Consider the following 27,788-nt stretch of genomic DNA (forward strand, 5'->3'; position numbering starts at 1 on the left):
CAATTTACATGAATTGCCTCACTTAATACCATACATCTGGAAAGTTTAGAAACCAGATTCAAACCCAGATCTCTATGATTTCAAAGGCTATACACTCTGAACTAGATTATACTGGTTTTAACTTCACACTCACACACACACACACACACACACTCAAGGAATTAAACACAAGCTGACAAAAGCATGTTTCGCCAAGTTTAAAAATAGTGATTTCAAAACAAATGAAACTGATTTTTTTATTAAACACTGTGTTAAGGGTGAGTTAAAATATTTTAGAATTATATTAACAATTTAACTTACTTTATGTGAATTCCCTAAATGTAAAAATGGCTTTGATATATCAGAGTCATGTATCTTCTGCAGTTTAATCCCTGCCCAGCCAATTCATAAACTGATCATTTTCTGTCCAGAGCCTGGACCAACCCAAACATACCATAATGAACCTGTTTCCCCAGCTGTTACTCTACAACCAGCTTCATACTTCCTTCCCCTGCTCCATGATTCCCCCAAACACCCTCTCCCTCTCCCGATTCAGACACAGGGATACTTACAGAGCCACTTCCGAGAGCTGCTGCTTGGTGAGGTTCAGGGGGTGATTGAAGGCAGTAATCCCATACTGGCTAGGGTTCTCTCCCTTCTGCAGGTTGGCCCGGAGAATGGCATTGTTGATGACATTCAAGAAAGAGCTGATGGCGTGCCAGCCCTTGTTGTTGAACCACACCTGAATTAAAACATACCAGGTGTGAGGTACTGCTCCCAAACCCTGCTCCCGGAGGTAGGTGCACACACACAAAACATGCATGTGCACTTCAGAAATTCCAGTCATACCACGAGACAGAACATGATCAGACAACATGGCAAAGAGGTAACAGCGGCCAGGGTGTGCCCAGCACTGACCGTGTGGCCAGGCACTGTGCTACCTTTAACTCATTTAACCCTCACCATAGCTTTGAGGTAGCCACGATTACTGCCTGCATTTTATAGATTAGGAAACTGAGGCTTAAATAGGTTAAGTAACTCGGTCAAGTTCATAATGGTTCCCCTGGCGTGACTGGTGGCAAAGCAAGTTCTCGTCATCATATTGTACAGCCTCACCAGTAAAATTAAGAGATATTTCTGTCATGAATCAATGTTATCATGAGCTGAAAGTACTTCAGGGGAACATAGGGATTATTGTTCATCAAAAAGCTATTGGAGGGGGCTTCCCTGGTGGCGCAGTGGTTGAGAATCTGCCTGCCAATGCAGGGGACACGGGTTCGAGCCCTGGTCTGGGAAGATCCCACATGCCGCAGAGCAACTGGGCCCGTGAGCCACAGCTACTGAGCCTGCGCGTCTGGAGCCTGTGCTCTGCAACGAGAGGCCGCGATAGTGAGAGGCCCGCGCACCGCGATGAAGAGTGGCCCCCGCTTGCCACAACTAGAGAAAGCCCTCGTACAGAAACGAAGACCCAACACAGCCATAAATTAATTAATTAATTAATTTAAAAATGGTCCACATCAAAAATCTTAAAAAAAAAAAAAAAAACAACTTTAAAAGCTATTGGAGGGAATTCCCTGGTCCAGTGGTTAGGACTCGGTGCTATCACTGCCCTGGGGACCGGGGTCAATCCCTGGTTGGGTAACTAAGATCCCTCAAGCAGCAAGGAGCGGCCAAAAAAAAAAAACAAAAAAACAAAAAGCTATTGGAACAAAGGGCTTTACCTTGACATTATTCTTCGTGTCCAGTCCTGTCATGAACCTTCCCAAGCTGCTGAGAAATCGATCTGCAGAACTGTCCTGTGAATGACAGAAAGCTGCCTCAGCGGGATGGTTCACAGGGGAGGGCAACAGGAAGTCTGGAGTCTGTGGACAATGGGACAACCTTGTGAAGGGCAACACTGCCACTGCATCATTCATTGAAATGAACCTTGAAGCCACTGAATAACTGGCTCCTGAGAAACAAGGGACCAGAAGTCTAAAGCAGTGTTGTTGCCAAGAGCCACAGGTCTTAAAGGAACCAGAGGGAAACCCTGTGAGTCAAAGTCCCAAGATGTAGATGTCTGGCTGTAACTGGTGGTGAGGATTCTTCACCGTGCTCCCTTGACATCCTCCTAAGACCCAGAACTACACTCAATATGCAGATGCATCAGACATGGGGTCTGTGCCTCAAGGGCAGAGATACAGACTCTAAGACAATCCCTGCTGTCTGTGACCCTAGAGGCCATATCATTTGACCTCCTCAATTCAAACTTAGAAATGGGGAACTTGAGATACAAATAAATGAAGTGAATGCTTATTAGGTACTAAATCTAGCTGCCAGGTTAAAGAAAATGATTCATTTCCTGTTTAACCAGAGATTGTTTCAGAAAAGTATGTTTGATGCCCAGTTTATTTATCCACTGGCTATGCTTAAGTTATTGAGAGATTTAAAATCTCTGCATTTGTTTTTGATCTGCACTTTCAGATAGTAAATAACATACTGAGTAGCTCAGTCTTGGCTGGCCCAAGATCACTAAATGCCCAGTGATGGCTTTGTATTTGAAAGTCTTAAACAATAAGCTGCCAGGTGATCATCTACCTGCCAACTACTCCCACGTACTAGCAACTCATTTTCTGTCTGACATGTCTTGGGATGGATACTGTACCTTGGCCACCTTCAAGTGTTTCTTCATTTGCTTGATGGCATCATTAACTTCTTCACTCGGAGGCAGTGATTGAGAATTACTGGCACCCAGGGAAAATCCACCGTACCTAAAAGAACAGCCTGATATTAAAACACAGGCGGTGTGGGATCCAATAACATTCAGCAGCAGACACCACGTAAGTATGTAATGCTTCATTTAGATGAACTGCCTGTTCAAAGTAGGACCCAAGTAAGACTCAGAGAAAGTTTCACCTTGGCCTCCTCTAATGGATTCTGGCAATCTCTTAACTCTTCTGTCTCCTGCCCAAGTGGGAGGGACCTGGGTCAGATTATACATAGAGTGAGACATCTGAGATGTTGAGAAAAGAATGCTCATCCATCTCACAGATGCTCCTCCCACCCCTGGTGGCTCTGGCCTGAACGTGGGTCTCCAGGCAAGCAGATGGGAAGTCAGGATGAGCAGTGAAGACACTGACCAGAGAGGCCTGAAAGGGTTTAGAGACAGGCCGTGGCTCTGCCATAGCAGGAGAACCATGAAAGGTCCTGCATCCGCCCTGCTCAGTTACTCAGTAAGTCCTGGCTCTTGGAGAAAAGGCAAAGAAGGAAGATGGGAGGCAGGGACAAAGAGCCATGTTTTGAGGCAGCCATGTAAGGTATCTCATTTCTCATGAGAACTGATGGACTTCAAGGATCCTTCCTTCTTTTCTTCCCCAGTCCCATCTGCTCCTTCAAAACTTAGAGGGATATGGGCAGGGGTGGAGGTGGAGGGTGGGTCGGAGACAGCCTGACTGCAGCACAGGAGAGAATGATTCTTGCTATCCTGATGGAACTCTGGTTTTATTTTCTAATAGAAACATCGTTATTTAAAAAAAACTCAGAGGGATAAATGAGTTGAAATACAATGAACATAGATGGTCTTGATGCCTCTTATTTCATCTAAGACCTCCTTGGTTATTCCAAAGACCTGAAAAATTGTCCTTGAGTCACTAGGACTCCTAGGAATTTGATTTGGTAAGTTTAACTAGCATAGGTTTTCCCTCAAAACATCGTGCTTCCTGTCAAGTCTCTAGAGACCCACAAGGAACTTCTAAATCTCCTCAAGGACATCAGTGTGCCAAATATTCCAAAGGCCTCTGAAGTGGCAGCTGGGCACTGAGCAGAAATGCTAAAGGCAAAACAATCCCTAAACTAACAACTTCCCGGGATCCAAGAAAACTACATCAAAATCATCCTCCTGAACTTTAGGAGTCAAGGAAAATGAAAAGAAGGCACAGCGAGGTCAACTTACCTAAACTCGTTCACCCAAATCTTGTTCTTTAAGCTGCAGAAGGCCAAAGACAAAGAAACCAGAAATCAGTGCAAAGAAACATTGATCCTATTCCTGATGATGCAAAAGGAGTAAATATCTACTTGAGGATACAACAAAGGGCAGAAATAACCCTACGGTCAGGCTGGTGCTGTAGGGTCTTGTCAATGGAAAGAAGTCCTAATCAGCATGTCTTTTCTTCTCCCCATATTAAAACCTTATTATTTATATGAAGGTCATGCCTTATATTAAGAACAACTCAAAAACCAACAGAGGTGATCAAACTAGAAACTTTTTAAAATTCAAAATAATAGGTCAATTATGGATGACATACGGAGAGGTTATGCCTCTTTCTTGGAAACTCACAGTAACTGTCATTCAAGCATACCCTTGTCATTAAAAGTCACTAGAACTCCTAACTTAGGGGCCCAACTAACCAAGCTGATAGGAAGGAAGCTAGAACAAACATTTTCTGAGCATCAACTAAATACAGCAGTCCCCCTTTATCTGGAGGGGATACATTCCAAGACCCCCAGCGGATGCCTGAAACCATGGATAATACCGACCCCTACATATACTATGTTTTATCCTATGTCTCCTGTTAATTTCTTTGAAGGTCAATAGGGCCACTATTATGTAAAATAAGGGTTACATGAACACAAGTACTGTAATACAGTGACAGTCAATCTGATAACCAAGAGGGCGTGTGCAGGTAGTATTTGTGGCACGGATATGCTGGACAAAGGGACGATTCCCATCCCAGGCCCCAGGAAGCTATATGGCTCTTCCAAGGCTCCAGAGCCAAGACAGGCCGTTAAGTTGGGCCAGGGCTCTCTTTATAATGCCATGTATTATCATTCATTCCATCTATGAGAGGTACTTCACATGTATCATTTCGTTTAATCCTCATGACAAACTAATAAGAGCAACATTATTATCACATTTTATACAACCTAAGGCTTTAATAGGATAACTGGCTGCCCGTGGTCAAAAACGCTAAAAAGCAGCAGAATTAGAATTTGAATCCAGATTTATTTTCATCCTGGAACCATGCAACCTCAGTCTTGAAGCTGAATGTTCATAATACTTCCCATCATCTTTTCTAGTTTGAAAGAATATCTTAAACTTCCAAAAGACAACATCAGGTCAAAATGTGATGTTCCCCCCCACTACTCAATCTACTATTTTTTGGCTTTTACTTCCTCTGATCAGTAATGATTAAGCAGGCGCCAAGTTTAGTAAATAATGACCTTTTGGCTATGATCTGCACATATGTCTTCACCAGATAATCCGAAATGTTTCTTCCCGTCAGGTTCTGAAGGATGTCCGCAGTGTTCTGTTTTCTCTGTTATCACAGAAAAACCAAGTGCATGTGTCTTTATGGACCAGAATTGGAATAGAAAACAAATCAAGGACAACAATGACACATGTCCCTCAAACATGTACCACAGTGTGACCAGACTCTGCCCACAGGGCCCAGGCTCTGCCATCAGCCAGCCACCAAGGTCTGGTCCATTCTGCTCTCAGCAGGGCCATGCACTTACGGCAAGCCAAGGAGAGCCCCAGCAAATTATTCTGAACAACTAAGCGTTAGACCGTGAAGTATCATTCTTTATGGTTACAAAAGGTTTTTAGGGAGCAGCACCATTGACCATGCCTAGTGAATTCTTCTGTTCATTGGAGTTATACTGATGAAGAGATGAGCTCTTATTTTAAAGAAAGGTAACCAAGAAGGACTGCTTTAAGTTTTCAACACCATTTGAAATTCCTTGTCCTCACCCGGCAACCTGGATGCTGATAAGGCAGCAGAGAGACAGCAAAAGCAAGCCTCTTCCTGAAATCATTCTCAGAAAAAATGGCTCAGAACTGTTTCCCACACTCAGAGTTTCAGAGGATGTCAGAGTCGTTAAGACCCACAGAAGTTTTATGGGCGAGCCTCCCTAATTCAGCGGTGAGGAAACAGGCCCAGGGACTCAGAGTGGCCTGTCCAAGGTCACCAGCTCATCTGTGGCAGAGGCAGAGATGAAGCTGGGCTTGTCACAGTCTGTCCTGTGACACCAGAGAGTCCATAGTGTGCCTTCCACAGCTCATTGATCCAGAGTGTTGTATTCTGGTTGTACCTCGAACCAGTAAGGAAACTAGGCTGACTTCAAAAGAGAGAAGCAGGCTAACCTCCCTCAGATACAGGAACAATATGCTCCAAGCCCCCTCCTCTCAAAACTCACATGCTTTTCCCTATGACAGGAATCAAGACTGAAAGAGACCCTCCTGACATGGCAGGTCACCCATGCCTTCTCCCCAAGCCCACCCTGCACCCCACCTGAACGGTCACACCCTGAAAGTGACTCACTTGTGGAGGAGGCAGCCCCCCAGCCCCCAGGGGACACACGGGCAGCATCTTCTTGATTTTGTCGCTGCTACACTGGCAGGTGGGGGAGGGGTTCTCCATCGTCCAGTTCCCATTTCTGAAGATGTCCGTGATGGTCTTGGGGACTGGGGTGGTGGTCCACTCCTTCTCCCCCACCGAGCAGGGCATGTCTCTGCAAAGGGACATCAAAGGTAGGATCACCCAAAAGGGCCTGGCCTCTCCTATTGCCTCAGAGCACAGGACCAATCAATAACAACTGCACACATGCATCTATCCCCTCATCACTTGGTTATTTGATCCGCCCCACAGACTTGTAAGCTACAAACTCATTTACAGTGAAGGATGATGGAACACAAAGAGGGCCTAAATGCTCATATACTGAACTCACGTCAATCCAATCACCAGCATTCAATCACTCACCCACGTGTTCACTCAACAAACATTCACTGTGCATCTACTATGTGCCAGACACTGTCCTGCATATTTGAGAATTTGGGGTGAAAAGACAAAGTCTCTGCCTTCATGGAGTTTGTGTTCCCAGGAAAGAGTTTGATAACAAACAATTAAATCATATGATCTTAGATAGCCAAAAGTGAAGCAAAATAAAGGCAGAGTGACTGGTGAGAAAGGACCATCTGAAGAGGTCATATACTTCAGCCAAAACCTAAATGATGGGAGAGAACAAGCTAGGCAGGGATTCAGGGGAAAAATATTACAAGCAGAAGCAACAGAGCACAGGTGAAAAGGTCCCGAGTGTTCTATATTTAAGGAACAACAGGAAGGCAGTGGGGCTGGAATCTGATGAGCTACCAGGGAGAGTGATGGGGGATGAGGAGGAGAGGGAGGCAGGAGTCATAGGACATAGGCCTGGGAAGGAGTCTGCATTTTATGCTCAATGTGCTGAAACCTGGTGGAGAGTGTCAGGATTCACTTTATGTTTCAAAATGAGTAGAGGATTTTGGGGAGTGAATGGGGGTGACAGTTGTTGGCCCATGAAGAGCTAGACTGTTTGCAAGCATCCCAGGTAACTAAAGACAGGCCTTTATGTCTGACGTGAGCTCTGAATTACTGTGATACCATCAGTAAGTCACTTGCCCTCTCAGGGCCTATTTTCTCCACTAGTGAAACAGAAGTATGAAATGACTTGTCTCAATAAGTCACATTTCAACAAGGCATTTCTAACATCCCTTCCAGTTTCAGAACTCTACAATATGAAGCAGAGCCACAGTCTTTAGATGATTCTTCTATCAAATGAACAGTTTTGTGGATTGCCCTCTAGTTCTCTCTTTAAAGCACCTGGACTAAATGGAAAAGTCAGACTAAGATGGTGTCATCCTGAAGCTCACGCTCTAAAACCTTCACAAGATCACTGGCTGAGATCAGTTCTACTACTTTCTGAAAAACCTAACAGCCTCCACAGTGGGGCCCTTACATCAGACGGACCCCAGTACACGTCAGTGGGTGCTCTGCCCCCAGGCTGCGAGCCTGTGATGTCAGGCCTGCACCTCTCAATGCAGACCTGGCTCCTACAGATCCTTCCTTGGCTGGCATCCATCTATGAGTCCATACTGTTGAGCTGGCATGTGATGAATCCACCTACTTGTGTTATTACCTCATCTCACTCTCCTCTCTCGCCTACAGAGAACTTCCAAGTGGAATCTCATTAAAAGTCCTGTGAAATCTCTGAGCGTCTCCACCTTGGTCACCTTGTTTTTTAGGAACTGATACTGACTGTCAGGAATTACCACTTAGCAAGTGTTAAGTACTAACAAATGTTCAGTAAGTACTCAATTGATAAGCGCTAACAAGTACATAATGGCTATCCACTTAGCAATCTGTTCTAAAACCTGGCACACACAGGTGGTATGCTCACTGGTCTGTCTCCTGCAAGCTCACTATCTTCCCTTTAAAACCTGGAATTCAAGTTAGGCCTTCTCCAATCTTTCCACACCTTCCCACACTCTCCATAATTCCTCAGTCTGTGGTTAACAACCTACCTGAGCCTGGAAACTTGAACCTGCCTCTACCATCGTTGGGTTCTCTCAGAAGCTCCTCACCTCTCTTCATTGTCTTTACTCACAAAGATCTCTGGACATGCCTTCCTCCCATGTACACTTAGAGTCGTATGGGTATTTCACTGAATTTATTTATACACTGCCTACTTTTTTTTAAAGGACTTTGAAGGAGAATATGATAAAAATATGCAACTCTTAAAGAAGAAAATGTCCATTTTTATAAAAACTATGCCATCTTTTCAGGCTTTTAGAGTGAAGAAGCTGATCAACAAAACTGCAAATTATACATAATGGGAGCCTGTCTCTGCACTTAGGTATAGGAGCCGGAGAAAAGGGATCAGTATAAAGGACTATTTAAATTAAATATTCATTTCTAAAGCAGTAAACAAATGTCTATAGTCATTTGCCTGGCAAGATGCTAGAAGACTCTCCTAGTCTGTTATGTTTGTTCCTAGATGGTCTGATTAAACCACTATATTAACTTTTTTAAAATAAAAAAATGTTTCAAAGGGCAAATGATGGTAGTCACCATGTGGCATAACAAATGATAAAAGCAGTGTAGAGATCAAACCAGGTGACAAGCACAAGAAGCCAGCCGTGGAGGGGCTCACAGCTCAAGTAGCACTCACGGGATTGGGTTTCCTTCCATACATCGGGTCCCGAAGCCAGGCTTTCCAGTGAGAGCGCTCAAGAGCTCCTGGGTGCTCACGTCCTCAGGAGCATCATTACTGTAGGCACACGAGAGGCAGCCAGCTCAGCAATTCATTAAAACCATGAATCGGGAGGAGGAAGGCCATTTTGGTTTAATTAAACACTTTATTAAGTACTTCCTGTGTGCCAAACTCTTGAAAGGGAAATGAATAAAACACAGAACCCACCCACAAGGAACTCAGCCTCTGGCCATACATTTGGTATCAAGGTAACATACAGCACTCCGAAGTGGAGCTTGTGTAAATAAGTTATACGTATAGAGATGTGCACACGCATGTGTACACACCCACCCACATATATACACACATTTACGTATGTATTTTAATGTGAAGTACATGAATTCGTGAAAGATCAGTATTTCAAAAGTACTTTCACAATTATCCATTAGGCATAGACAACAGGGGTTTTCTAGGAAAGGGCAGGCTGATTTTATGGGCTGAATGTTTGCACGGACAACTGGAAAACACAAACGATGATGGATACAGGTTACAAACACAAAACAAGCCCATGTGTTCCACAGCCCCGGGCAATACAAGGTCAGCAGCTTGGAAAGGAAAGAAGAAAGTAAACCTGCACTAAATAGGAAGGAAGCATGGGATTAGAGAAAAAGAGACTGATTCACATGTTTACATATATATATATATATTTTTTTTTTCTTTAAAGCTTCCCTTTGACATCACTGACACACTTCCCCGATCGAAAGATCTGCAAATACAATGGGACTGAGGAAAACTTCTGTATAACGTGATGCAGAGATTCCTTTGTCCTTTTGTTTGAAGCGCTGGATTGTTACAGAGTAGCTGGTATTTTGGTCTAAAAACCAAACACTAGCTAGCTATTATCTATAAGCTAAAAGACTAAATAATACATACACGAATTGCATCATGCAGAAAACAAGAACCTGGAGGTGCAATGCTCTGAGTGTATGGAAGCCATGTGTTCAACTACAGAATAAAGACACAGCTATGAAAATCCAAATGTATTATAGCTCAATCATAGATTTTTTTTGCAAGGGCAGATTACTTACATAAAACACATATGTTCCTTACAACAGCGTATAAAGAGGAATGGAGTTTAAATGCGTAAGAGGACTGGCCTGTTAGTTCAGGTTTTGTTCACCGCTGTCCGTTGCATCTAACATGAGTTTGTGTGAGGGCTGTAGCCACAGCTGATAAATCCATGCCCCTGTGTAACTCTCGAGTCCCCCTCCCCTTGGCCCTCAGCACAGTAAACACCCTGGTCGGCCTGAGGTCTCCTCCCACCTTGGGCGCAGAAGGCAAACGCATACCTGACAAACGTGTACTGTTCGTTGTACATCCAGGGTTGAAGTTCCAGGCTGGGGTACTTGCCAAAGGGTGGCACGATCAAGCTGAACACCAGGGCAATGCAGACAAACACAGCTGGCAGGACAATCTATAACCAGGGGGTAGGAGGGAAGAGAAGTCGCAGGAGAAGGACAAGGGTTAGAAAGAAGGCCACAGGGCAAGGCCCTGTGAGTCCAGCCAGGCTCTCAGACCAGCCATCACTCGAGTGTGCACAGGGCGCAGCTCCACCAAGGCATTCTTGGCAGGTTGGAAGCAATGGAGACTGAAATCTAAACCCCTTCCCTCCGGGGCATTTCTGGAAGCTGGCAACACAAGGCCAGAGGCTGTGGCCCCCTGACAGGGGCACCGAGCTGAGAACTTCACAGAGTAAACAGTGGTCACATGTCAGGGTGACTTAGAACACCAGGTCCCTTTCTCCCTGAAAACCTGAGAAAGACCACACTGGTCATGAGCCCAGCTCAGCTCAGACGAAAGCTGAGAGCCGAAGCCTGGACCAGAAGCCAGAAGACCTGCAGTTTTGTTCTGTCTCTACTGTAATTGTATCCATGTGAAGCCACATCCCCTATGGCCTCAGTCTTCTCATTTGTAATCTGCAGACAGACTAGGTGACCCATTCAGATCCCATAATTTGATAAAACCACTCTACAGCACTGTCTCCATGGAAAGGGAACAGCAGCTATTTCTTCCCCCGATGGCCTCAAAAAGCATGATTAATCTAAATCCTTACTAAACCACCTTAAACTTTACACCTGTACCTTCTCTGAAAACAATGACTTGTACATACTTTATAAGCAAACTCTAAGCTCCTTCCATTTATTCCTGAGAAATTTATCCGTTTAAAAAAAAAAAAAAAATCCGGGCTTCCCTGGTGGGGCAGTGGTTGAGAGTCCGCCTGCCGATGCGGGGGACGCGGGTTCGAGCCCTGGTCTGGGAAGATCCCACATGCCGCGGAGCGACTGGGCCCGTGAGCCACGGCTGCTGAGCCTGCGCGTCTGGAGCCTGTGCTCCGCAACAAGAGAGGCCGCGATGGTGAGGGGCCCGCGCACCGCGATGAAGAGTGGCCCCTGCTTGCCGCGATTGGGGAAAGCCCTCACACAGAGGCGAAGACCCAACACAGCTATAAATAAATAAGTAAAATTAAAAAAAAAAAAAAATTTAAAAGAATCAGAGCCTCTGTCCAAAGTGGCCCTGAATGATTAAAAAAAAAAAAAAAAAAAAATCCAAATGATGCCCCTGGTTCTAATGTTCTTGCATTTCAATGCAGAAAATTAATCACTAGGTGATTAATTCCATGGGAAAAAACTGTATGAGCATTATCTCATTTAATTATCATTACAACCCTAAGTAGTAATATCATTATCACCAATCAACAAACAAGGTAACTGGGGCTCAGGGAGACTAAGTAACTTGCCCAAGGCCAAAGAGACAATAAGTAGCAGAACCAGTATTCAAACCTAAGTCTATATGCTCCAAACTCATATTCTGTGCATTACTCACGTAGTCTGTAGAGAAGAATCTCTGTAACTTCTTTATACTTCTTGATTTTATAGAGTGGAATAATTTCATCCCTCCTAACCCAGCAAGTTAGCGTGCAAACACTGACATGCAGGCAAGAGTGTAATGAGTCTTCTCTGTTTATCATTTTTTTTGGTCTGACCTCTGGTTATCTTTTCTATCAGTTTTCAGATAAACATCAACTTAGAGAAAAATCAAGTTTCCAATAAGTTCATATGTTGAGTGCATCTGGGCATATCATCTCTGAAGCTATGAAAGTATAATTTGCCCAGCCAGTTTTTCTAAACTTTGTCCTTGTTATACTCTCCTTTACGATAAAACTAACACACACGGTAATTACTAATGTGAGGTCCATTCTAAGCACTTATTCATTTTAACCTTCATAACAATTATATCATAGGTACTATTATTATCCCCATTTTACAGATAAGGACACTGAGGCTCAGAAAAGTAACCTGCAACAGACACGTGAGTGCAAGAAGCAGAACTGGGATTGAAATACAGATAACCTGGCTCCAGGGTCCATCTTATAACAGTGATGCTGCCGTGTCTTCACTGGTCAGGGAGCCTGCAGCCCATCAAGGAAGCCTGAGTCCTTGGCCTGGAACAGCACTTCTCACCTGAGCAAAGAATCCCTTCCGACTCCGTCTGGCAATCAGCAGCCTCTTCCACAGAAGGGCCCCAACCTGCTGCTGTGTGAGTTTCCAGCCCTCCACCTGGTAGGAGCCTTTGCCGTCCATCCCGCTGAGCAGGTCTGTTTCTCTGGATTCTGCGGAGAGCCAACACTGAAGGTCACCTGTTATATCAGGCATTTTTGACACCCCCGCGCTCCTCCCTCCAGCATCTTCAGCAACACCTTGGAGGCTTGCGTTTGAAGGTAAAAGTGAAGGAGTAAAGGGCCTTGGTGACAAATTCACATCCAAGGAAAAGTGATGACCCCAAACGTATGACAGCAGCAGCCTCTGCCTCTGGGTTCTTATCTGATGAGCACAGAAAAATGAAGGTGCCTTGAGACAGCTGAAGAGAGATGTTCACACATAATGGTGTTACATCAAGCCATTCAGATGAATCAAGTCATCCTCGATTTCTTACAGAATATTCTACAAAACAGGCCACGTAGGTAGGCTGACATACTTGAGAACACACAATAGCAATTTGTCTCCCATTTATTCTATTTTTGGTAAAAGGCGGACACATTCCAGTGATCTAAGCACTAACGATGTATGAAGTTAGGGAGAACATGAGAGTCACACACTCACGTGGCACAGGGATGGGAGAGTCAGGAAGGTTTCTGTTCCGAAAAATTTTTATAGAAATCCTTGTGTTAAACAAACCATTTCTAACTGCGGTGGCTTGACATCTCACCAATATTTGCTTCATAACCTGCCTCCCCCTTCTCCATCCCAGTCAAATACACAGGGATACACTCATCCAAAACAGCTAAGTCTAAGGGTCCAATTAACTCTAAAAGCAAATTCACCTCGCTCTTTCAAAATATTCCATCCACTCAGAGAACATTTATTCAACAATTAAACACCTCATGAACGCGAGAAAAGATAAGAAATGGATTCAGAGGATTGAGGGGCCATCTTTTGATGTGTGTGTATCTTGAGAGAGCGATCTCAGTGCAGTGAAGGAAGTGGTGAGGACAGGCTCTTTCAGGTTTGACTGTATGCACAACCCTGAAAAGGGGAAAGTGGCTTTTTTCATTTTCTCTCTTCCCTTTGGACCCTGTAGGCATCTATCATCCTGGTTCAAGGACCTCGAAAGATAACACCTGAGAAGAACATAAGAGAGAAATTCACTTCCTAGCAACGGAATAAAGATCTTGCCCAAACGGACCTGGATCTATGTCGGAATCATTCGGATCAACAGCATCATCTTCAGTAAATGGGCGAAGACAGCTCTGCTTGTCCCCGAAGACCCGTCTGTTTCGTCTTGCGGGTAGCGTGCCATCTGAAGGCAAAAGGAAGGAACCCCATGTTTCATTTTATTTGTAACAAAACAAACTCTGAATCTGTAACAAATCTATACACTAAAAGTAAGAATGTCATAAAACAATTTGAAGGGAAAGGCACAAGCCTGGTGAGCTAAGACAGCCTACAGGGGGCACAGCCCAGAGAATGTGCAGCCCCCCTGGAGGGTTACCTGAGGTCTCAGCATCCACCCCACTCTCTTCAGCCACTTTGAGAAATATCTGAAAAATAAGAGTGAGTGAGAGTGTCATAAGCACCACATTGTGAGAGCAACTGCCATGATTATTACGTGACTGAATGGTATGCTAGCCCCTAAAGACAAAACGTAGAAGACTCATTTATTGATAACACTTTGTCAGAGTCACTTGGGAGAGAAGCCGTTTTTACCAGAGAACATTTCCCCAGTGGTGAGAGCTATCAATCCAGACAGTCATTTCAAATTAAAGCTATGACATGAGGACACTGCGGAAGGAGGAATTTGTTCTGAACCTACAGGGAATGAGCCAAGTGGCTTCTTCCAAGTCTATGGCCCCAAATCTTTGAGTAGGCTAGCACCATGATAGGTTATCCGAGACAGGATGATCAAGAGAGGAGGGGTTCCCATCACTAGAAATGTTATGGCAGGGATTCCAACATCAGAAAACAATCTGAACTAGACCAATGATTCCCAAACTCTGATCTGCCCAGATGCTGCCCAGGAAGCATGCAATAAAAGCACAGACATCAAGGCCTTACCTCCAGAAATTCTGATTCAAAGACCCTGGAGCTGAGCCTTGGATTTTTTTTTTTTTTTTAAACATCTTTATTGAAGTATAATTGCTTTACAATGGTGTGTTAGTTTCCGCTTTATGACAAAGTGAATCAGTTATACATATACATATATCCCCATATCTCTTCCCTCTTGCATCTCCCTCCCTCCCACCCTCCCTATCCCACCCCTCTAGATGGTCACAAAGCACCGAGCTGATCTCCCTGTGCTATGCGTGAGCCTTGGAATTTTTATTGTCAATAATATTCTCAGATGATTCTGCTGCACAGTCAAACCTGGAGACTACTGGGCCAGACAATTTTATACCCCTTCCAGCCCTTGAGGTCTCTCTCAAGAGAGGCACTGCTTACACAGTAATGGAGTATGAGCTTTGAAGCCCAAAACCCCTGATTCTGAATCCTTGCTTGGCATACCTGAATGTCAACTTTCTCATCTTGTTATGAGGATTAAATGAAGTTATAATGATTGAAAAAACCAAAACACACCAAGGTTAGCACATGGCACGAGTAGATTTTCCATAAATGTTGGCCATTTCCGATGCATGGTCATGACACAGTCATACCGGGGAGCAATCCTAATACTTCTTTCCTACATCTCCCACTACAACCTTAAAGGGCTAACTGGAACCAACACAACCCAGATGCCAACGACCTAAGCACTCAGTGCCTAGGTCCATGGTGATCCTATTCCCAGTGGGCATGCAGGCTGCCTGTCTGGCCCCGGGATCGTTGGCCCTGCTACATTCTGACAGCCAGCCACCGAACTTACTTCTTCCAGGGTAGTCTCTGAAATTCCATAACTGGAGATGCCCAGGTCTGAGAGCCGGTCATCAATCTCATGGAAGAGTTCCACAAAGGCCCCCTCTTTGGCGGCTTCATAGGGCAGCACGTAGGTCAGCTCATGCCCAATGTCTTCCACCAGCCGGGCCTCGGCCACATGCTTCCTGATGAGGTTGGAGATTGCGGAGACATCTGTAGGGACCAAAGAACAGACACGGATCAGCCAACTCCGAGGCCCCCCATTAGGGGCCAGCCGCTCTCCGCCTTCTCCCTTGCCTACTCCTCAGGAGCCCGCCTGCCCACACAGCACACATGGCCCAGACACTGAAGTCATTCCATGTGTTCACCTCTGGCCTGAGAGTTCCTGGGGGCGGAGGCTGGGTCTTATTCACCTTTGTATCACCAGAGCCAGGCACAGTGTAGGTCCTCAGTGCATGGTGGGTGGCTGGCTGGCCTTCTGAGGTTGAAAGCCTGGTGTCTATTGCCTAAGTGCTAGGATTCTTCGACGGAAAGCTTGACTAAAGGAACTGTAAAAGATTCTTCACCTTTCTCTAACCTTTTAAAGGAGGCTCCTTCTATTTACCTCAATAGAGGGTTAATCAAACAGGGCATGGAAGGAGAGCCAGAGGCTTCCTGGGAACAGCCAGCTGTTAGGATGGGGAAGACAGGGCCAGGGTAAAGGCTTCTGTTCCATTTCTGTTATTGGTGACACTGGCCTCCTACACACACCTCCTGAGGGAAATCCAGCGGGCTGCTCCTCTCCTGGGCACTCACCCTCCCTAGGCACTGAACCCCAATCCCTCCACCATCAGCTTGGCTACTCAGCACCTCATCCCTGGTCTCCAGCGTCCAGTGTGCAGCCAGACCCACTCCCCTAAGGGATCCCCCCACCCCCAATCATCTCAGCGCTCTGGGACACTGCCCTGCCAGCTCCCAGACCAAGCCCCAGGCTCCCCGACAAGCGTCAGGCCGATCCGCCACCAAGCTGCACCCTCTCCCGCAGCCGCCCAGCCCCAGCCCAGCAGCAAACCTTGAGTCAGCGCCACCAGCCTCTGCACCTCTCCTCCTCTGCCTCCACTCTGCCCAGCTGGGGGAAGCTCAGGCACCACCTGAATAAGAAACCCCAGAGTCCTTACCGACGGTCAGCGTGTCACTCTCATGGTCGCTGCCCAGGCCAGCATCAGAACTGCTCTGAGAAACACTGTCCTCCTGATGGCAAAGAAGGAGGTAAGAATGGGTCAGGGACCGAGCAAGGTGCAGCCCCACCAGCTTCACCTGGGGGCTTCCGAGAAGCTCTATCGTGTGAGAACCGGAGCAAAGAGCTCCTCCTGGGAGGCACGCAGCTGGGCTGCCTTGGCTTCTGAGGCCACTGTCTGATCTGACACCTGGGCTGCGTGCACGGGAAGCAGAGCTCGCAAAAGCAGAGCTGCGGCCTGCCAGCGAGTGCTGTAACCAGGCCCTCATCGACCGTCTTGGGCATGGGGTTTACCTGCCTGGTTATCTAGCTCAGTGCTTCTCAAGCTTTAATTTGTGTTTCCTCACCAGAGGACCTTGTTAAAACGCAGATTCTAATTTAGTAAGTCTGAGTTGGGCCCAGGTTTCTGCATTTCTAATGAGCTCCCAAGTGACTGATGCTGCTTGTCTCAGACCGCACTTTGACCCACGAGACACTAGTTAAAAGGTAAATAAGTGGACAGGAGGTCAAGGTTGGGATGTAAGTGTTTTGGGCGCCAGTGTTTGAACACACAGATAAACCTCAGGCATGTACTGCAGTACAGGGGAAAATGTACCCGGTTATTGGGTTCTGGTCCCACCTCTGTTATTCACGTGCTGGGTGACCCTGAATAAACTAAATCCCTACAAGCCACACTTCTCTCATCTGGGATAATAATTGCAATACCTTCTTCCCAGGGTTGCTCTGTACTTTGAGATGATAGATAAAAAAAAAAAGTTTGCAAATGATAACAATGTGACAACTATTATCCTGATTTTCTTTTATGGCCAGAGTCTGCCAGATTGAGTGTCTGGCATGAAGTCGGTGCTCAATATATATGTGCTATTTTGTAGTTTAAAAGTTAAGGTCAATAAGATTTAAAGGTAATGAGCAGGCACAGCAGGGCATTCTTCAGCTAAGGATCTTAACTCTTGGTAAGTCTTTCTTCTTCAACAAAATTAAGTCCTCTAAGGGTCTTCTCCATCGCTCATTGTGTCTCCATACGAAAAAGGAAACGGAATTCAACAGAGCTAACACAATGGGAACAGAAGTCTCCAGAGATTTCCAAGTAGGAGGTACAATGTGACTCCAAAGGGACACAGAGCAGGGAGATGGTGGCCTCAAGGTGGCAGAGTGGGGCAGATGTGGACAAGCCACTCACAGCCAATGAATCCTGACTCCCCGGACCTGGCACCAGCCCAGCACTGAGACTGCAACTCACCTTTTTCAGGTACGACACAGTGCTACTGCTATTTCTGCACGAGCTGAGGGAGGACTCCACGTCCTTCTTGACCAGGGTCAGGTAGTAACCTGTCCCCAGCTGGTTCTTCAGGAACAGGGAGGAGCCCACGCAGCACAGCTTCCCATGGGAAATGATGGCAATCCTGTCCCCCAGGATGTCCGCTTCATCCATGTGGTGTGTGGACAGAATAATGGTGCGGCCTGCCGGGAACAAACACGAGGGCGAGGCACAGGTGAGGCCTGCTGTCCTCACTGGTCGCAGTGGCCACAACTACAGAAATACGAGCAGGGGAAAGCCTGGGTGAAAGACCCCGAGGCCTGTGTGCTCATGACCCCCAGGATGGCAATGCTGTGAGGACAGCTGCTGCATCCTCATAGAATGAAGGACGGGAATGTTTATTTGGGAACTTGCTACATGCCAGCAGTGTGCTACGTGGTCTAGGTGCATTCTCATTTAACTTAATCCTCTGTAAGGTGGGCGCTCCCACCATTATAGATAAAGAAGCTGAGGCAAGTTAAATGACTTTTCCAAGGTCTCGGGCCAGCTTGAGCTGACTCCAAACCCGTGCCCCTCATACTGTACCACCTTGTGTACCTTCTACCCCTCTAAGCTGACTGCACCTCTCCCATCCATTCATGTATTCATCCACTCTGTCAGCACACAAGTTTAGTGCACCACGTGGGGACAGAGACGAAAGACGACACAGCCTCGGCTCTTGGGAATCTCAGTCTGTAGGAGACCATAATTATACTACACATGTGAGAGTTCTAGGCTGGAGGGAGCCCTGGGGGCCCATAGAGGATGCCCTTTATCCCCATTTCTCTTCTCCTTGCAGGCCCCTAGGGAATGAAGTGTAAACTTGCAGGGTCTTGGAAACCAGGCCTCCCACTTACACACCAGGGCTGAGGTCAGAGCTCAGCTCCACGTTTTCCTTGAAAGCAATTCTGTTGCTCTAGCAGAAACAGCCACAAGATACTCTTCCAGAGGCCCTCCCTCCCTCTCTCGCTCCTTTCCTCCCTCCCTCCCCCTGCCAGCCCAGAAGGCAGAGTAAATACACATCAGTTACCTTGTCGATATTTCAGCAGCAGCTCCCATATTCCCCTGCGGGAGTAAGGGTCCACGCCGGCTGTGGGCTCATCCAGAATGACAACCTTGGATCCCCCGACAAAGGCCAAGGCCACAGACAGCTTTCTCTGCATTCCACCTATGGGAGAGAGGAGACAGGATCCAGGGCCAGCCCCAGTGAGTGACAGCAGAGGTGGTGAAGGAGGGATGGAGATGCCCTCCTGGAGACAAGCCCTAACACGTTTCTGACCCTCCCACTCCCCCGGGAAGCCGGGGACATGGCGGCAGCTGTATTTCCTGTGTGTGTGTAGTCGGGGGCGGCGGGGTGCGTTGGAGGAGGAAGGCAGCTCTGGGCCTCACCTGACAGCTGACTTGTTTTGCTTTTCAGTTTGCTTGGCGGCAAACCAACATCCAGGGCCATCTGCTCCATCTCTGCTTTCACGTGCTTCTCCGAGAGCCCTTTCAGGCGGGCGTAAAACCAGATGTGCTCTTCAACAGTCAGCCTGGGGACAGAGGGGCAGTTCGGCTCCGGGCCCCCAGGACGCACAGAACACAGTGCCTCCTCACCCAGAACACGACAGGCACATTTTTCTTTCCCCAGTTTTTTTTTTTAACTTTATCAATTTCTGAAAAATAATCTCCAGGAAGGATTCAAGGTAGAACAGCAGTGAGCAGTCACATGAGCTACTTGAGAAGCCAAAGCAGCAAGGCGACAGGTCACGTCCACCCGATTCCCCGCTGGCCTGGCCCCCGCGCATCAGGCAGTGGCGGGTCCTCAAAGGGCCCTCCCCAAGGCCCCACCAACCAAGGAGCTGCCTCGGCCTTAGCCTGGAGCAGCCCTCCTGAACCTCGAAGGACTTCAGCCCTGAGAGAAGGGGGGACCCTGTGGAGGACACAAGCCCGTGCTGCTCACTGTAGATGAGAGGAAACCGGGGCCCAGAAGGGGGATGCCCTCGCCCAAGGTCACAGAGCTCAGGTCTCTCTCTCTGCTCACCATGGCGGCTCCCTGCTTGGTGATGGGCAGGCTGAACGGAAACAAAAGTTCTGAGCAGGAAACACGGGACCCACGTATCAAGGGCCCTGAGGTACTGCCAGGTGAGAGCTGTGGTGGTCTCAGGGAGGGTGTGCGGGGAGAGAGATGTCCTCACTCCAGAAGGACAGGAATGGACAGCACCGTTTCCCAGGCCTCCATCCACCAGCTGGATGGATGTAACATCCCCCACCCCACAATTCTCTTACTTTTCCAACGTCGAAGGACGACCTGGTCTCAACACATCCAGGAAGGCGAGGCCTGCTACCCCCAAAGGTGGTAAAATGCTTAAGTCCCACTCTACCCGTGACTCATGACACACCTGCAAAGAGGGTGTGCTGGTACTCACATGTCAAACAGCACATTATGCTGGGGACAGACCCCCAGGTTCTGCCGGATGGTGTTCATCTCGGAGCGAATGTCTTTCCCCAGGATGTAGGCAGTGCCCGAGGTGGGAGGGAACAACCCAGTCAGGATTGACCTAAGGGCAAAAACGTTAAAGTACAGGAGTCAGCATTGGCCCTCCTGCCCTGAAGCTCCACTCCAGGCTGCAGCGTCTGGGCAGACGGCAGAGGCAGCGACCCTCCAGCCCCTTTCCTTCCTAATGGACTCCAACAGACCCCGACACAGCGAAGGAGTCTCTGCTTCAGGGAACAGCTAGGAGTGGGCCTATGTGTTGGAAATAGCAGTTTCAGCACAAGCATTTTTTAAATGAAGATTCCAATTTACAATGGGAAGTACACTTTAAAGCATATATTCTTTTTATGCTTAAAATCATGTCCAAGTAAAAGGGACAAAGCAGAACAAATCATTCAAAGATAAAAGTAATTTGTGTGTTTGGCAGTTAGGATTTTTGTGCACCTTTTAAAGAGTCTCTGCAACGTTCATAATATATTGATTTTGCATGTTAAAAATATATAAAAGAAAAACAGGAGGAAGAGATTACCCCTCCCCCACCAAAATGTCCTCGGCAATGGTTGATGGACTACACTGAAAGCCACTGAGGTAACTCGGGTGTGTTTATGGCCTGTGCTCCCTTCTGAAGCTGTCCATTCTAAGGTCCTTATAGGTCCCAGAGAAGGCAATCATACAGCCAGCCAGCTGCCCAGCTGTTTCTCACATCTGCTTAGAGACAGAGTTCCTGGAAATTACTTCCTCCCACCAGTATAGCCAATCTTTCTTTCCACATTCTTGCCTCACAGTTCTGACCAAACCAACTCCAAAGGAGACCCTTTCTCAGACTTGTCACAGTCTCAGGTTCCAAAAACACTGCAGAATTCTGAGAACCGAAGGGGAAAGGTCATCAAAGGGCCCCCAGCCTATTTTAACCTGAAGAAATAATATCTAGAGAAAAACCAGCATTTGGAAAGCACTCTTGTGATTAGATAATATTTTTACATTCATCAGTTCCTCATATGCTCTGTCCTCGGCCCGGTAACCAAGGCAATGTTCTTAGGTATGAATTTCTAACTGTAGGACAGAACCTTCCTGTGGCTGATTCTGAGAAAGCCACACCCTCTTCTTACATGGTGGTGGTCTTCCCAGCTCCATTGTGGCCCAGGAAGGAGGTGATCTGGCCCTCGTAGAAATTCAAGGCCAGGCCATCAACTGCCACCTTCATGCCATCTCGGTAAACCTTCATCAGGTTCTGAATGGACACGCCCAGCTTCAGGTGGGTGGGTTCCTCCTCCATGCAGACTGTGAGAAGACACAGGATGGAAATGAGCCCACAGAAGACACTGACGAGTGGAGCGTCAAGACGCAGGGGGCTGTGCTTGCACTTTTACAAGTGTCCTCTCTCCACAGCTATTTCTGGTTTCTCAGGCAGATAGGCAACAAATATTTATGTAGGGCCTATCTGGGCACTAGTGTTGGTGATGGGAATACAGTGATAAAGGTGCAGAGGGGAGGCTGCGGAAGAAGAGAAGGAACAGCAGGAGAAGCCGCTGGAACAGCGGGCAAGGGCGGGTGGTAAGGAATCTCATGAGCCATGCTAAGGAACACCACACCTCACCACTGGTGACTGGGGGAAGGGCGCAGAAGAGATCAGCAGGGGAGCGACTTATGAACGACTTAGGAAGCTGTACCGAACACAAAGAGTTCCCCTCCAAGAACTTGAGCAGAAGAGCCCAGAAGGCAGAGCCTTTGCTGAACTGTGGGCACCACTACCTACAGTCAGAAGCCAGGAGAGGATGTGCGCTCTGGGTGATGCAGGGTGAGAACACTGAGAAGCACAGAGCGAGCCCTGTGGCAGCCACTTGGTGTCAGCCTGCACGGGCTCATGCGTCTGTCATCAGGACAAGGCAGGCAGCGAGGTTATGACTCCATAACCACGGCTGTCTTTACCTCTTCTTTCTAGCTGTCAGGATAGCATGAAAAGTATGTGTATACGTGTTTGGGGGGATGGGGTGGGCGGAGGTGAAGGTAGAGATCAAGAGCCACTTTATTTAGAAGCCAAGAGAACAAAGGAAATGTCCCTTAGAAACCCAGATAGTGACTCCCCGATAAGTCAACAGCACTGGACACAAATGCATGGGAGAATTTGGAAAGGGTCACTTCAGGGGATTTCTCCGCCCCTTAGGTGGTTTTAGGCTCTTCAGGCCGAGAGCCGCCCCTTGCCCCCGACAGCCAATAGGAGCCAGCACTGCAGTTAAGGTGAGGGCAGGTCAGCAGAACTTACTTTCTGACATTCCCTTCTGGATGGAACCAGGGTGGCTCTTCTCATTGCTTTCCTCGCCAAACCAGTAGGACTTAGTACAAGGGAAATACCAGGGCCTGGGGATTCCATATTGGCCTGAAAGCAAAGCACAGGTGTGAGCAAAGCTCAGCAACGCCCCAGCATCCCCGAGGTGTCCCAGCCAGACACAGCCTCCCTGACTCTCTCCTTGACACAGCCTTTGAAGACAGGACAAAATGGAATGGAGGTGGGGGAGGAGAGGGACTAACATTTGCTGAGATCTCCTGTGTATGACAAACATCCTGCACTTCTCTGAATCTTTCCAGCAACCCCACGAGGCAGGTATCATCCCCACTTTAGAGATGAGGAAACTGAGGGATAAGTAGCCTACTCAAGATCACTCAGCCAGTAAAGTGGAGGACTCAGAATTTGAATCCAGATCTGTATGATACAAAATTGCATATCCAATGTGGGAAGTTCAGGTAGGGTATGTAAAAAACATTTCACATACACTCTTTTAGAGAAAAATCAGTAGGTGAACCAGAAACGGTTAAACCTCACTCTCTCAGAATTTGATCTTCTATGAAAATGTATCCAAGGCAGGTCTTGGTCAAGGAGATTTATTAAGGGAAGTATAAAAATGAATTTTTATGAATACTAATTCGATTAAAGCACAGGCAAGGGTTGAGAGCCAATGTATCTTATTATTCACAAGCTGTACTCAGGAAACAGAACCTTTGCTGGTGGTAATTTAGGGGATACAGAATTAGAGACCTGGGTCAGCATTGGGAGGACTCTCCTGGGCTAGCTGACCCAGTGTGACCCACCTGGGTTCACCTCCAAGCACCTACTCTTACCAGCTTTGTGGCCACAGGCAAGTTATTTAACTTCTTCGGGTCATAGTTCTCTCATTTGCAAAAACTGGTTAGGGCAGTAACTCCCTCAGAGTAGTCTTACAAGGATTAAATGAACCAAAGTATGTAAAACACTTTGCACAGTGCCTGGCACACAGTGCTCAAGAAACAAGAGCTATGTCAGTACTAAGAGCTGTACTTTTAGCGTCAGCTGCTTCTCCTTGGAGACTATTTGTTTGCCATAGGTCTAAAGCCCTAACCACTTTCCAAGGAGACCCAGGCCCTGCAGAAATTCCAGCACAAAGGAAGGAAAGCACTACAGCTAGAAACTTCATTTCCCTGGCTGATGTCTAAAGCAGTGTGGAAGCTCAGTGTACCTGGAAACACAGCCTCGATGTACCAGGTCATCACCCCGTAGAGGAAGGCGTCAAACAGCATCATGGAGACCGAGGTGGTGAGGTTGAGGCCATCTTCCTCCACAGGGCTCTCAAAAAGGTTGTCCCACTGCACCCCAATGCCCTGCTCCTCAAAAAGGGCAAAGTACTCACAGCCAAACCCAAAAGCCACAGGAGACAGCAGGCTCTGTGAGAAAGATGCAGAAGTCACTCATCCATCTCCTTGTTTCTCATTTTCCTATCACTGCTAATGTAAATGTCACCTGGAGAAAGGTGAATTTGCCAAATGGATCAATTGCAAGATATGGAAATATTTATCTACAGAGTCCCTTTAGGGGAGTGGGTTCCCTGGCAGCATATAAAGTGATTCTATTTATAAGCAACTCATTATACTCACACATTTCAGAAACGCACATATGAGGGAGTGTAAAACTTTTAGAATTGTATGCTTCCAAAGATGCCTCAAGGGCTCAGCAATGCTGTACCTTACACACACACACACATACACACACACACACACACACACACGCACACACAGCCCATTTATCCAGGTCCTCTCAAGCTCCCTGCTCGGTCAGTGATGGCTCAGTGTCCTAGGAGCCTGTCTGGGGCTGCTGATGTCTAACGGGTCCAGACAGAGGCATCTGGAGCATCCTGCAAAAAACTCAGGACAACTCAGTCTTATAGGGACTTGCACACCCTCAAAGGCCTCTCCTCCTCTGTACAAGGGAGGGGAGTGAAGTCAGGGATTTGCAGAGACATGGAGCACCTGCTCCTCAGTCTTGAAGTTCAGAAAATATTACTCAAGCGAAACCCCATACTGGACACAAGGGAGACAAGAGTCCAGAAGGAGCCATCTCTGACCTTAAGAGCTTTCAGTTCTATCTGTGCTGTGACTTTGTGGCAAGCTTAACATGGCCAACAGAGCTGGGAGACAAAAAGTAGAGCTGGCCTCTATTGTCTAAAGGCATTCCCCAGTGCCATTTACCGCATGCAGTGCAAGTCTGGCTCCCTGAAAAATACCATTTGATTCAATTCAACCAGTGTTCACTCAGAGGACTAAAAATAAACAGTTGAATAAAACACAGTCCCTGCCTTCAAGGAGCATAGAATCTAGAACTGAGGTTCAAGTCCCGCTGGAAAGAGAATCTCTTATCTTCTGTTCTCAGCTTGGACTATAAAGCAGAAGTGAAATACCAGGTGCGGCTGTGACTGCAGCTACCGCAGAAGGGCCAGAGTTACTCACCGCAAAGATCTTGAGTGTGAAGCCCACGTAGTCTTGCCACGCCACGCACAGGACGTAGGGCAGGTACAGCATGAAGTAAATGATGCCTCCACAGGCTGCCGCCAGGTTGGCTCTGGAGAAGAGCGTGCTGATCAGAAAGCACTGCAGGATGGTCACCACGGCGAACACGGACAGAAAGACAAACACCACACTGGGGTCGCTGTAGGGCAGCAGGTTTCCTAACTGGGAAGGAAGAGACCCAATAAGACTGTCAATAAGCAATGATCTATGGGAAGTAGCCAGGGCTTATTCCTGCTCATCTTAAAGACAATACTGAGGAACACTGCTGTTCATTTTTCTGATGAGTGAACTGAAATCTACTGAAGGGAAATGACTAGCCCAAGACCACACATCAAAGTCATGGTAGAGCCAGAAACAAAACAAAGTCCAGGCTTGATATTCACCAAGGTTCATCTCAACAGACAATTTTGTTCTTTGTTTCTCCAAGGAATAATATCACCTGGATTCTCCTTCTTCTCTAAGGACCATGACTCTTGGCACCAAGAAAGAATTGTGGGAGACAGCATCCCACATGGCTTCTCCCTCTGAAAGCCAAGGAAAGTGGTCAGGCCATCTTAACATCCCCCATGAGAACCTGCTATGGATTCTGGATCCCCACGATCATCCAAACTCTGTGGACTTTTCAAGTTTCTCTCTAGCAGTTGGTTCTATTTCAGCAGGACCCACCAGCGCTCAGCTGTCACAGAGTGGCTCTCACCCACCAGCCAGAGGACCTCCACCCCGGACACATAGCTCAACCCTGGCAGTCAGACATCAGAGCATGAGGGGGGCTTGACTTTAGCAAGAACTGCTCTGCCACAGTGTCGGGTGACCTCAGTGAAGTCCTTAACCTTCCTTGGCCTCATTTCCTTGTATGTTAAATGGGTTATTTAGTGAGGATATCACAAGACAGCACACGTACGTGCTTTAAACAGTGCTTGCAATCAGTAAGTGCTCATTTGTAATGAATAGTAGCTGGTATTAAATTAAATGTTACTTCCTTTCTCTTTGTACCCCTCTGCTTTTAAAAACATTTATTTTTAAACAATGCATCCTTAAATGAAATGATTGTGAAAAAAATGGCATATAAACCTATTAATGTAAGGGGTGGACACAGAACTGCACTGTACAGAGTCCCCTTCAAGGAAGGACTTGTTGCCTGGCTGTCAGCAGACAGCCTCAGGTGTCAACCCCTCTACGTTTGTCCCAGCTGCAGACAGCTGTCCGGCCCTGGGGCACACCCTTCCAATGACTAATTGAAGGGCCTGGATCTATGCGGTGTCAGAGAGGGAGGCCTTGGGGTAAGCGAAAGGGCTGGACATCTCAGCTCCGCGGCAAGAGTGCCCGGCGAGTTGGCCATGCGTCACAGTTCAACTCCTCCCTCTGCTAAATCCTGTATCCTCCCCATCCCTTCTAGAGGTGTGGATCCCTAAGAAATACCCATACCCAAACTCCGTCTCAGCCTCTGCTTCCAGAAAATCCTAATGTGCAACAATATCTATGCTTCTGAGTATGGTTTTTAGAAATTCTGGCAGAATTACCACCCAATACATCTAGGAAAATGAGTAACTCTCAGATGCTGCCATGAACCATTGCCAAACAGCATGGCGTAGTTAAGCTTGTGCTCACCTGGGACACAAGACCCCTAGGTTCAGTCCTGCTTAGCTGCTAACCAGCTGGGTTGACTCTGGACAAGTTGCTGCCCTTCTCTCAGTCTCCCTTTCCCCAACTATAAAATGAGGGAATTTCAGGGAACAGCACATATGACCCTTTCCCTTCCAAAGAATCCGTGCCTTTCTTCTGCTCACAGAGCCCACGGGGGGCAGGGAGGGGCCGGTGAGGCAGCCTTACTTTCAGGATGACCACCAGCAGGCCGGCGCTCACGAGCAGGGGGATGAGGCTGCTGATGAACCAGCTGAACCAGAGGATGCTGTTGTCCAGGCCCATGATGCGCATGGTCTCCTTCAGCCGCGCCTCCTTCTCGTACACGATGCCCTTGATGATCACAGCCACAGAGTAAATCCAGGCCAACGTCATGAAGAGGGGCATTGACCGGCTCATGACCCGCAGGAAGCTGGAAGGGCGGGGGGAGGAGTAAAGGTGAGTGTAAGCCAGGCTCCTGGGCCAACACCTCTGGGTCTGCATGCAAGAGAAAGCACAAGCACTGAGCCCGAGACGGGCAGACCCGTGCACCCTGACAGTCACGCTTCGTGAGTGGGGTAAGGCAGTGATGAAACTACTAACAAAGTGATGCCAAAGAAAACTTCTTGGAGGGCTTGCTTTAGTAACCAGATAGCTCTCAGATGTCATTAAGCTAAATGGGGGTGAGTTTAAAGTACTAAAACAAAACCAACAAAACCAAAAAACCAACTCATTCTGTCATGAAAGTTAAACATCTTCAAGGTCACCTCACTATCAGCTTGCCGTGCATAACTGTTAACGACAGATGGTGCAGAAATACACTTCAGGCAGCTCTTGTCAGTAATATTTCAGATTTCCAAAGTAGAATAGGAAATGCAGTGAAGTAAAAGGAACACAGAATCTGGACTCTGAAACTCAAGGTTCAAGTCCCAGCTTTACCATTTATGCACTTACAGGCTACGTGACAACCGGCAAAGGCTCTGAATGCCTCTGACCTCT

At 47.2% G+C, this 27,788-nt stretch overlaps 1 protein-coding gene across 11 annotated transcripts in view; it reads right to left on the reverse strand.

Moving 5' to 3' along the window:
• Positions 1-27,788, reverse strand: part of ABCA1 (ATP binding cassette subfamily A member 1) — a 177,282-nt gene that overhangs the window by 19,417 nt on the left and 130,077 nt on the right. For all 11 annotated transcript variants that reach the window (XM_082403724.1, XM_082403720.1, XM_082403726.1 and 8 more), the window contains 22 exons: positions 27,000-27,222; positions 25,110-25,331; positions 23,846-24,050; positions 22,618-22,731; positions 21,464-21,635; positions 20,287-20,418; positions 19,268-19,410; positions 18,909-19,046; positions 17,822-18,042; positions 16,523-16,595; positions 15,376-15,578; positions 14,011-14,059; positions 13,705-13,818; positions 12,483-12,631; positions 10,311-10,435; positions 8,941-9,039; positions 6,279-6,468; positions 5,179-5,273; positions 3,911-3,943; positions 2,624-2,729; positions 1,701-1,775; positions 552-721 (listed from right to left, as the gene is read on the reverse strand). In XM_082403724.1, coding sequence (XP_082259850.1) covers positions 552-721; positions 1,701-1,775; positions 2,624-2,729; positions 3,911-3,943; positions 5,179-5,273; positions 6,279-6,468; positions 8,941-9,039; positions 10,311-10,435; positions 12,483-12,631; positions 13,705-13,818; positions 14,011-14,059; positions 15,376-15,578; positions 16,523-16,595; positions 17,822-18,042; positions 18,909-19,046; positions 19,268-19,410; positions 20,287-20,418; positions 21,464-21,635; positions 22,618-22,731; positions 23,846-24,050; positions 25,110-25,331; positions 27,000-27,222 — 3,051 coding nt within the window. The remainder of the gene's footprint in view (positions 1-551; positions 722-1,700; positions 1,776-2,623; positions 2,730-3,910; positions 3,944-5,178; positions 5,274-6,278; positions 6,469-8,940; positions 9,040-10,310; positions 10,436-12,482; positions 12,632-13,704; positions 13,819-14,010; positions 14,060-15,375; positions 15,579-16,522; positions 16,596-17,821; positions 18,043-18,908; positions 19,047-19,267; positions 19,411-20,286; positions 20,419-21,463; positions 21,636-22,617; positions 22,732-23,845; positions 24,051-25,109; positions 25,332-26,999; positions 27,223-27,788) is intronic.

The sequence above is a fragment of the Balaenoptera borealis genome (genome assembly GCF_965194805.1).
Source record: "Balaenoptera borealis genome assembly, chromosome: 8".
NCBI classification, from domain to species: Eukaryota; Metazoa; Chordata; class Mammalia; order Artiodactyla; family Balaenopteridae; genus Balaenoptera; species Balaenoptera borealis.